Source organism: Marmota monax, unplaced genomic scaffold, assembly GCF_021218885.2.
Source record: "Marmota monax isolate L192 unplaced genomic scaffold, Marmota_monax_Labrador192_F-V1.1 WCK01_AAM20220418_F8-fsc00050, whole genome shotgun sequence".
Classification (NCBI taxonomy): domain Eukaryota; kingdom Metazoa; phylum Chordata; class Mammalia; order Rodentia; family Sciuridae; genus Marmota; species Marmota monax.
In genome coordinates this window covers 4,371,179-4,383,347 of record NW_026694552.1, presented here as the reverse complement: position 1 = coordinate 4,383,347, position 12,169 = coordinate 4,371,179, and the positions used below count along the sequence as shown (strand labels likewise).

The window sequence follows — 12,169 nt, the reverse complement described above, 5'->3', positions numbered from 1 at the left end:
TTCACAATAAGCATGGTGCTTGCTATACATGAATCCTCAATGACTAAATATAATTTTAATTATTTATTTGACCAGAATATATTCAAGGTACCTATTAGTGGCCAGATACTGCCTAAATTGCTAAAGGTACAGAAGTACAGCAGCATCTCTGGCTTGGAGAATCTCTGAACATGAAATAAGACTGAAATGGACAGGAACGAAGTGATCTTTGCTATAAGGTACCTGGACATGGTCAGTGCCTGCCCTTCATGTAGGTGGACTAAGTGGATTCCTAATACATAGGAGAACATAGGGGGAATTATGCAAGTTTCATATAATAAAAAATTATTTAGGCATAATAAGTTTCACATCCATTATATCATTATCATTTGAACTCAAAGTAACTCAAGAAGGTAGATATTATAACCCCTATTTTACAGATGAGAAAGCTGATATTCAGGAATCATAATCAGACAAAAAAAATCCTACTGAATCATATGGCTGAACATGGATCTCCTGACTTTACTTTCTGTATTAGACTTAAGTACTCCTTTATTTTAAGAAAGAATCAAGTACAATAGAGTTAAGAAATGGTGCTAGAGAGAGAGAAGCATTATTCTTGGAATAATGACACTTCTCATTTTCTTCCAGAGCTTCTGGTCATGCTCAAGAATTAAGGCTGGCTGGAAAATAGAAATTCCATCCTGGCCAGGATGTACAAATGGTGACCTTGCTGATTGAATTGTTCTTTTGCTCCATAGCCTAGGCAACAAGAACACTGATTGAGAACATTTGTTCTGCTACATTTACAAAACTTTTGCCAGATGCACACACAAAGTATTTAGCCTCTTGCAGTAATCAAGAGTCATAGCAAGGTAAGAGCCAATTTAGAAACTTCTTTAGCTGCTGAGATTGTTCCTAGGTCTGTAAATTTAGAGTTTCTTTTCTTTGTCCTTTATAAACATTTTATCCAATCTAGACCTGATTCTAGATAAGGATCTCTATAAATGCCAAATTATTTAGAAATATATTGACCTATGAAAAGCCTCTTAACACCAGGTTATATTACAAAATATAGCTTATAAACTTTATGTTAATAATTGAAAGGTTATAGGACACTATTAATTATTTTATTTAAGTTTTAGTCAGAAAATAAACAAGCAACTTAGTTTTTCATATGGTTTTCAAATTTTTCATACAATTCCTATCATTATATTTAAATAACATAAGATATATGAAGGTGAAATACAGACAAAATATTGAATGAATCTGTGGATTCCATTTAATGTAACATGATTATAATCAGGTACATTTCATCTCAACTGATTTAACATATAATAATGCTTAGTTTACTTATTTATTTCCTAGTGATACTGAAGATCATAGGTATTTTATGTAAATGAGAAATATTGTTCCTTGAAGACACAAAATGATTAACAGAAATTGATACTCTATGATACAATAAAGCCAGAAAACATACAACTTTAAACTATTTGTGACTAAACAAAATATAGTTATAGCTATAAAAATAAGTACCCTTTTTACGTAGAAGAACACTGGCGTGTTTCCGTCCATTTCGGTTTTCTACATGGCAGGTATAATTAGCCAGGTCAGCCTCCACCACTGAATCAAAAATGAGTGCCAACTCAACTTCTTTTTCTCCAAGATGCTCTTTGAGGAGTCTGAAATAAAGACAGTATTCTTGTTTTAATCAGTTTGTATTGGGTAGAAAGCATCCATGTAGTCTACAAATCGTTACACAATCCTCCCATCCTAAGTCTCTGATGGCCACAAGAGAGTTCTGCCTGGATGTATGTGTATGTGGACCCTCAAATAAGAAAATACAAAAGTGTATCTTGACTGAAGGACAAATAAGAAAGAAAAGTGAGGAACTCAGTAATACAAAATATTAGCATGATAAATGAAGCCAACATGGTTTGTGTGGCAAAAAAAGATGGAACATTAGCTTCCACATTCTAAACTGATTTTATGAGAACTAATTGGATACTTTTATATTATGATATGAAGGAAAAACAAATTTTTAGAAGTATAGGTTTTGTTATTAGAGGTCAGAGTTTTAGGCAGTAAAATGGTTGCCATATGAAAAGTAAACCAAAGATGCTTAATTGCCTTCAATTTTCAAATATCAGTGAGAAGCTTTTTCTCTTGCTTGTTGTTTAATGCACTAATGTGGCAGGCTCCCTAATCTCCCCAGTGATGCTCATCCCACCTCTACCTTGGCCCTGATTCCTCCAGACAATGTTCCACAATTACCCTTCTGTTTTGCCAACTCACAGGAAGTAACATGCTTTATGTGACATTCAGGTTTTTGCTTTCTCAAATGAAGTTGCAAAGGGTGTATAATAGCCAGGAATAGGTATTCTTTGCAGAGAAGTTGATTTTCCAGAACTCTTTTTTCAGGGGTGCAGCTTTTGATTATTGAAGGGTTATATTCTTACTAGCAATGTATTACCTCCTGAGCAAGATAAAACTGGGTACCCTACTGCCTTTTCTTTATTCTGCTGCCTTTTTCCAAAGAGGGAGCCAGTCATGTGACAAAGTTGTGGCAATCCTGCATTTTGGTTCTAGTACATGTCCTTACATACACAGATTTGTAAGAATAAAATATTTCATATGAAATGGGGAACTGAAAGTAATTCTTTTTTGTTGTTGTTTTGTGCTGTCTTGCCCTTTATTTATTTATTAATTTTTTATGTGTTCTCTTTAGTTACACATGACAGTAGAATGTATTTTTCTTATCTTCATTGTGGACATATGAATATGAGTGTAGGGAGGAACCCTGAGTTATCAGTACTGTGCATAAGTTGGAAAAGGCAATTGTGCTCAGGAAAAAGCTGGGTTCTAAATACAGGCCTCTCACTGAAACTCAAGCTGGATCCTTAAAAAAATCATTAACTAAATTTTGCTTTAATTTAACTCATATTTAAGTTGGAGAAAAAAAAACTCATACGCTTAATTTTGTTGTGAGAATGAAATGGGTTAAAGTGATTTGAAAAGTAAATAGCACTCTACAAATGCAAAGGAATGTTATTGAATATAAACATTTCATTATCTGAAGGTAGATTATTTAGATTTTGACTTCTACAAAAATATTTGTACTTATATTTATTGATATTTCGGGTTGACTTGGCTTAATATCTTCTGGCTTTTGAGAGAAGGAAGGGCTTAAAGTAGGGTTGGTGGAAGAGAGTTTCCAGACTCTGAGAATCTCCAGTGAAATCTTAAGCCCAAATTTTATTTATAGTAGACATGCTTTTAAAATTAACTCTGTTTCTGTTTTTTTCCAACAGTGTCCATGCCTGAGAGTTTAGAATACTAGCATTTGTAGTTCAATTAAGTCTTCTCTTGTCCATGACATTTATGTACTGTCACTGTACATAAAGCGAGTATAAGGTTTTCTTAACTGATTTTTTTGAGACAGAGTCTCACTAAGTTGCTTAGGGCCTCACTATGATGATGAGGGTGATCTTGAACTTGTGATCCTCCTGTCTAGCCTTCTGAGCTGCTGAAATCTTAACTGAATATTTGAAAGTACATTTTACTGTTAGTCTTTCTGATAAGTGTTTTTCTTTCTAACTAAAGTTATAGTTTCCCCTTTCTCTATTTTTTCCTCAAGGAAAAACTGGGAATTTACTATCTTCAGGTTTACATTGATTTGCTCCCTGCATTTCCTCCCTACTACTGATAAATCTCACAATATTCAATTATTTTAGCTCTATATAACCTACAATGGATAACCCTCCTGTAGTTCCAGAAGCTGCTTAGGCACCACAAATTCAGTTTGATTTAAAGCTTCACAGGGAAGTCAGCCACAACCTCTGCCAAACACAGGGCCGAAAGCTGATCTTGTTCCTCACGACCAAACCTTTCCCTCTGCATTTCTAATGCAGTTTCCAAAAACAGCTCTTCACAAGCTACAGAAAGAATTTGGAGAGAGGATTTGAAAAATGATCCTTGGTCCATCTATTAATATATATGAGGTGTCTTAATTATCAGCTCTTAAAAACCTAGAGGTGACTTGCTTTTTTGGAATTAAATAGCAGGTTGGTGTTTATGTCTACAAATCACTCTGCAGAGCAGTCATAATTTCCTACCAAATATTGATATATAACAATCCATTAATGATTCTTTGTCAGTTTCTAATAAGTGTCTAGCTATGGGTGAGATATTTGGTATAAGAGAAATGTAAACTTTAAAAATCCTGGTCTCTGACTCCATTAAGCTTTAAAATTCAAATGAGTAGATAAAAGTAAAACAGTTGAAAACATAGGAAAAGTGAAGTAAAGCAGGGTGATACAGTCATGCTTATAAAAGAATTTCAAAGGAGGAAGATACTGTCTAAATTAATTAGAAAAGACTTGAGAAACTGGGTAGACAAAAGGAAATGTGGGGAGTTTTCTATAAGAGAAGATAGGAGCATGTTTTTTGCAAAATGCATGAAAGAGAAACACTAAAGAAATAGGTGTTGAATGGAGGATACAAGTGAGGGAATCCTGGGATGTATTTCAAATGACTTCAGAAATATATCATTAAAAGGCTTTACACAGGGTGGGGAGGGATGAGCCACATACATTTGAATTTATTTTATTTTTTAAAAATATTTTTGTAGTTGCAGATGGACAGAATGCCTTTATTTTATTTGTTTATTTTTATGTGACGCTGAGGATCAAACCCAGTGCCTTGCATGTGCTAAGCAAGTGTTCTGCCTCTGAGCTACAGCACCAGCCCTTGAATTTATTTTTAACAGCTTCTTTAGGGTATAATTGATATACTAAAAATTTGCACATATGTACTTGACACAGTTTGGTGAGTTTTGGACACATGCATATATCCATGGGGATGATATGACAATGAAATAGTCCAACAATTAATATTTAAAGCAACTTACTGTAGTAGTGAACAATGGAAAATAATTTGGGGGGACAGAAATTGCTACTTTCAAAAGTAAGTTTAGGGGCTGGGATTGTAGTTTAGTGGCAGAGCACTTGCCTAGCATGTGTGAGGCACTGGGTTAGATCCTCAGCATCACATAAAAACAAATAAATAAATAAAACAAAATAAAGATATTGTGTCTATGTGAGAAAGGGAGTGACAATTTCCATACTCTTTCTAGTATTAGTTTTTAACCAATTGTTCTAACTAGAGTGTGGAAATCGTCACTCCCTTCCTCACACAAAAATATATTGAACTAATGGAAAATTACCAACTCTTCTTAGATTCATTAGGTAATTGAAGTCACAGGACAAACTCCTGCCCACTATGTACTTGTATTAAAATCTCAAGAGTTTGTGCCAGTACCAGCAGAAACACTTAGATTACAATCGAATGCAATGAGTTCATGTACTGACTCATCATATTGTATTTCATTAATATGTACCATGTTTATGTTTTTATGCATAAGTTAGGACAAATTTTTTTAAAAAAAAATGAAATGGATTAATTTTTAGAGGCTCATTGTGGTTGAACTTAAGAATTAAAAACTCCATGGTACATAATCTTAGAGACCTCACACTTTCATAAGTTTTGCCTAGAGCCTAGAGGAGCAGAACCAGTTCTCAGGGTGAAAATTAGATAAAGGTCCCCTTATGCTTCAGGCAGGTAGAAAGGAAAAGGTAATCATTTAAAAAATGAGCCCAGAACATTCTGTTCTCCTTTTCAAAAACCTGCCTTCAGGGGAAACTAGTTTATCAGAACCTAAACTATTTAAAATTTACCAAGGCCTAACCTAACAGGGAAAAGCGAAACACCCAACTTCAGGCCCCTCTAGCTTTCCCGTGTTACCTAAAGGGAGGGAACCTGAGAAACATTTATGATGATAACAGTCCAGGGGGATAGGCTCATTAAAAGAATGAAACTTCATCATAGAATTATGGAATGATTGCCACCATCTCAATCAGACTCCTATGTGATAACAAACGACTTTAGCTGAAATAATTGCAAAGCTCAGACCCTGTTTAAGAAACCATTTCTAGCAAAACAGTGGAGACAAAAACTAGGACACCAGAGGAAATTTTATTCTTTGATACTTGCAGCTATAATGAACAGCAAACATAGCCTAACCCTTAGCCAGATAAAAAGAAAGTCTCACGTTAAAGGCCTATTAATATCAGTTTATTTAATCCAATACATTTTTATCTGATTTCAACAAGAACAATGGCAACAACAACAATAACAAAATTGCAAAGCATGCAAAAAAGCAACAAAATTAAGCGACAAAAGCCCCTATAGATATATCAGAGACTGAAAATATAAAAAAAAATCTATGATTAATTTTAAGGGCTCTGATGGAGAAACTGTACAATATACATTAATAGATAAGTAATAGAACAAGAGAGATGAAAATTCTAAGAGTCAAAAGTAAATGCTAGAAATTAAAGCACTGTACAGAAATGAATAATGCTTTTGACAGACTGTAGATGAGAAGTAGCCAAAGAAAGAATCAGTGAACTTAAACATATGATGACAGAAATGCTGAACTGAAATGCAAAGAAAAAAGGAATGAAAAAGAGTGTAACACAATATTTAACTTTAAAACATCAAAGACAAAAAAAGTCTTGAAAGACACCAATAGAAACAAAACAATAACAAAATACCTTATATACAGAGCAATAGCATAAAAGAAATATCAGATTTTTATTTAAAAACAATTTGTTAAAGAAGAATTTGGAGTGATATATTCAAAGTGTGGAAAGGAAACAACCACCCACCTAAAATGATTTGCCTAAATTATTCTTCAAAAATTAAGGTAAAACAAAACTTTTTAGACACACAAAAAGTGAGGGGCTTTGTTACCAGTAGAAAATAAAAATGTTTAAAAAGTTCTTGGGCTGGGGATGTGGCTCAAGCAGTAACACGCTCACCTGGCATGCGCGGGGTGCTGGGTTCAATCTTCAGCACCACATAAAAATAAAATAAAGATGTTGTGTCCACCGAAAACTGAAAAATAAATATTAAAAAATTCTTTCTCTCACTTCTCTCTCTATTTAAAAAAATAACTTTAGATAAAATGAAAATCTTATGTGTCAGAAGTTTGAATATTCATAAAGAAGAGTGTTAGAACATGGCTAAATGAAAATAAAAGTAAAATTGTATATTTTTGTTATTCTTAATTGACTTAAAAGGCAAGGTAATTCAAAACAATAGAAATGATATGTTCATTATAGCTTATACATAGGCATAATTAATGACAGCAGAGTTAAAAGAGACAGAATGAATGAATGGGGAATACTCAGTTTTATAGCACCAGTACTACATGTGAAAGAATGTGGTGTTATTTCAAAGTGGACCTAGATTAGTTAAAAATGTATATTGCAAACTCTAAAGCTACTACCAAAAATGTTTAAGTGTAAGCGATATAAGAAAGGAGAAAATTTAATAATATAAAATGTTTAATTAAAACCAGAGAAGGAAGAAAAAGAATAGAAGACAAAAGAAAAAGATAAATATAAAACTGATACTAATACTGTAGACATTTAACCAACTATATCAATAATCACTATAAATGTGGAAGATCTAATTACACCAAGTAAAAGAGATTGTCAAAGTGGTTAAAAGAAAAAGGACCAACTATTTGTTGTTTATAAGAAATTAACTTTAAAGACAGAGACATATTTAAAAGATAGAGAGTGATAGACCATATTAGAAATATTTGTAATTAAGTACAAAGCTATATATTAATTTCAGACAAACCAGATCAGAAATAAAGAGGAACCTTCCATTATTAATGGGACATTTCTAAAAATACATAACATTCCTTACTATGTATGCATGTATTAGAATATAAAATATTGACACAAAAACTGATGTTGCTACAAAGGAAAATAGATGAATCAAATATTATAGTTGAAAATTTCCATACCTTACTAGCAATAATGGATATATTTAGTAGGCAGAAAATCAGTAGGGACATAGTTTAACTGACCAGCTTCAAAAGGATTTAATAAACATTTATGGAATACTTCATGTAACAACAGTTGAATACACATGTTTCTCAAGCTCATATAAACCATTTACCAAATAGATCACATTCTAAGCCATACAAAGAGTATAAACGATGCAACACATGCTCTCAGTCCGCAATAAGATCAAACTAGAAATCAGTAAGAAAAATATAACTGTAAAATTCCAGAGTGGAGATTAAATAGCACATTTCGAAATATGGTCAAGGAAGAAATCTCAAGAAAAATTTAATCATAATTATAAATAAATTAAGGGCTGAGGCTGTGGCTCAGTGGTAGTGCTTGGAATGTGTGAGGCACTGGGTTCGATCCTCAGCACCACATATAAGTAAATAAAAAAAAAAGGTCCACTGACAACTAAAAAATATTAAAAAAGAAATAAATTAAAATGAAAATATAATTTAAAACTTGTAGAACACAGTAAATGTAGTACATAAAGGGAAACTGATGTCAGCAAGTGGATATACTAGAAAAGGAGGAAGATCTAAAACAAACTAAGCTTCTATCTTAGAAAGTTAGAAAAGGAAACAAATTTAATCCAAAGTTTGCAGAAGAAATCATAAAAATCAGAGCAGAAATCAATGAAATTTTAAGTAGGAAACAATATAAAAAAATCAACAAAACCCAAAGCTAGTTCTTTGAAAAAAATCAATAAAATTGATGAAAATTGTTTTAGTCAGTTTTGGTTGTTGTTGTTGTTGTTGCTGTTACCAAAGACCTGACAAAAACAACTTAAAGGATGAAAAGTTTATTTTGGCTCATAGTTTTAGAGCTTCAGTCCACAGCTGGCTGACTCTGTAGCTCTGGGCCCCAGGTAAGGCAGAAGCCATGGCAAAAGGGTGTGGCAGAAAGAAGAAGCTCAAGAAAACGCAATAAGAAAGCAGAAAGAGCTCCTCTCCCCAGGGACAAAAACTAAAGGGCAAAGGGATGCCCTCCACACTCTATCTGCCTACAGTTACCACCCAGTTAATCCATATCAGTGAATTAATCCACTGACTAGGTTATGGCTTTCGTAATCTAATCACTTCACCTCTTAAATTTCTTGCAGTCTCAAGCATGAGTTTGGGGGGTTACCTCATATCTAAACCACATCAAACCTCTATCCAGAGTTGAAGAAAACAAAAGTAGAGTCACAAATTATTAAATTATGACAATCAGATAAAATCATGAAAAGTTTATAGCTAACATCTTACTTCACTGTGAGAAATTTAATGTTTTCCTCCTAAGATCAGGAACAAGGCAAGGATATTTCCTTTATCTCACTCCACCTCCTTAAAATCATACTGGAAGCATTAGTGCATTAAGACAAGAAAGGGAAATAAAATATATGCAGATTCATAAGGAAGAAATAAACTTTGTGGATGGCATAATTTTCTATATGGGAAAATACCAAAGTATCAATGAAAATCTCCTTGAATTAGTAAGCAGTTACAGCAAGATTGTAGATTACAATGTTAGAACACAAAAGTCAATTGCTTTCTTATATGCCAACTATGAACAATTGGAATTTAAAATTTTAAAGACAACACCATTTAAATTGAGAACAAAGAAAACTTGAAATATTTATGTATAAATTAACAAAATATGTATAATATTTATGAGGAAGCCTGTAAATCTGTGATGAAAGAAATGAAAGTTCTAAATAACTGCAGCTACTTAATATTCATGGATAGAAAGACTCAATATTGTTGAGTCAGCTTTTCCCAACATGATCGGTAGATTTAACACAATTCCAATAAAATATCCAGTAAGTTGTTTTATGTATATTGGAAAACTGATTGTAATGCTTATCAGGAAAGTCAAAAGATCCAGCAAAACTATAATGATATTTGAAAAGAATAAAATCAGAGAAATGACACTTGAGTTTATGATTTACTATAAAGCTAAATTATTCAAGACAGTATGGTATCAATAAAGTAACAGACAAATAGATGAATGGAACAGAATATAGAACCCGAAAATAGATCCACAAATAGTAATCCCCAAAATAGCATATTGATCTTTGACCAAGAAATACAGGTAGTTCAGTGGAGAAATGATAGCTTTTCAACAAATGGTGCTGGAATAACTGTATATCCTACTAGAATGGCTAAAATCCAATATACTAACACCAAGAAATGTTGGCAAGGATATGGAACAACACGTACTCTCATTCATTGCTGAAGGGAAAATAAAATGTTGCAGTTACTTTGAAAGATATTTCAATATAGTTCCTTATGAAGTTAAATATTGTCCTAGTATATGATCCATCAATTGCATTTTATATTAAAACAAGGACCTACACACAGCATTCATAGTGGTTTTACTTATAATTGCCAAGACCTGGAAGCAACCAAGATGTTTACTCAATAGGGGAATGGACATCTTGGATACATCCACACAATGGAATATTATTCAGTGATAAAGAGAAATGAGGTACCAAGCCAAGAATAGACAAGAAGACACCCTAACTGCACATTAGTATTTGAAAGAAACAGGGCTGGAAAGACAGTCTGATTATAATCATATGATATTTAGCAAAAGGCAACAATATAGATGTAGATATCTAAAACGTCTCTGGTTAAGAGGGATTTGAGGCAGGAGATATGAAGGATGAGTAGGCAGAAAACAGAGAATTTTAGTATAGTAAAACTACTCTTATGTTACTTTAATGTTAAACATTTCATTAATTATAACATATGTACCACATTAATGCAAGATAGTAATAATAAGGAAAACTGGGAGGAGGCACAGAGTGGGTAGGTGGGAACTCTCTGTACTTTCTCTGTATCTTTGCTTTTTATTACGGTAAAAATCACATAACATAAATTTACGCTATTATCTGCTCATTTTCATAAACCCATAAAACTACTATAAAAATATGCCTAACAAATAAAAGATAATTCATTTATCTTTGTGTCTTAAAAATGTTATACTAGAGTTACTCTTAGGGTATGATTGAACCTTAATTTTGTATAATCAGCAACTAGCACACGGCTGGTGGCATCATTGGAACTCAATAAAGGTATAGTGAATAAGTGAATGTGATTTTTTTGAAAAATGTAATGTGTCATAAAAATAAATGGAGCCATAAATACACATTACTAAGTAAAAGAAGCCAAGATTAAAAGGCTACCTTCTATATCACTCCAACTATATGACCTTCTGGAAAAGACAAAAACTTGAATACAGGAAAAAGATCAGAAGTTGCCAGCAGTTTTAACAGAGGGAGAGATGAACGGATGGGACAAAGAAGATATACAGGTCAATGAAATTATTCTATATGATACTATAATGATAGGTAACATGTCCTTTTACATTTGTCAAAACCATAGAATGAACAACACCAAGAAATGAACTCTAATATAAACTATGGACTTTAGGTGATAAAGATGTGTCAATGAACAAATAAAATAACAAATAAAATAATATGATACTGGATATTGATAGCAGGGGAGGCTGCCTTGGGGGTCAAGAGTATATGAGAACGTTACCTGTCCCTCACATTTATCATGGACGTAAATCTCCTCTAAAATTTAAAGTATATGTGTGTAACCCTAACAAGACTACATTTGTACAATTTAATACAAGGTCATGCCATGAAACAGATATTTTGAAAGTTCTATGTGCCTAGCCTTGTGGTGAACTGAGTTGCATTAATAAAGCAAATATTGTCTCAAACTATCATACTTTACCTTTCATTATTGACTTGCTCTAATAAGATTTAGCTATGGTGTTGAAAAGAGATAAATAAAAAGTAGTATAAATTAGCTCTCTGTATCAGTGGGTTCCATATTCATGGATTTGACCAACTGAGGATTAAATATATTCAGAAAATATGTCTGTACTAAATATGTACACACTCTTATCTTGTCATTATTCCCTAAAGAATGCAGTATTTCAACTATTTATACACCATTTGTATTGAATTAGTCATCAAAAGTAATATAGAGATGATTTAAATTATATGGGAAAGACAAGTATCACTTGATCTCAGTCATGTGTGGAATCAAGTTTATCTCACAACAGTTGAGAGTAGAATGGTGGTTACCATAGTCTGGGGAGACTAGGTGGCAGGGAGGAATTGGGAGAGGTCAATCAATGCGTATAATAAGTTACAGTTAGATGGGAGTGAGAAGTTCAGGTATCTTATTACACAGTGAGGTGACTCAAATAACAACATCATTCTGTACATTTTTTAAAAAATTTTAGTTGTGGTTGGACACAATACC

At 32.9% G+C, this 12,169-nt stretch overlaps 1 protein-coding gene across 5 annotated transcripts in view; it reads right to left on the bottom strand.

The window, feature by feature from the left end:
* Il1rapl2 (interleukin 1 receptor accessory protein like 2) overlaps window positions 1-12,169 on the bottom strand; it is a 1,002,166-nt gene that overhangs the window by 27,073 nt on the left and 962,924 nt on the right. For all 5 annotated transcript variants that reach the window (XM_046420860.2, XM_046420861.2, XM_058571609.1 and 2 more), the window contains one exon: window positions 1,516-1,661. In XM_046420860.2, the coding sequence (XP_046276816.1) occupies window positions 1,516-1,661 (146 nt within the window). The remainder of the gene's footprint in view (window positions 1-1,515; window positions 1,662-12,169) is intronic.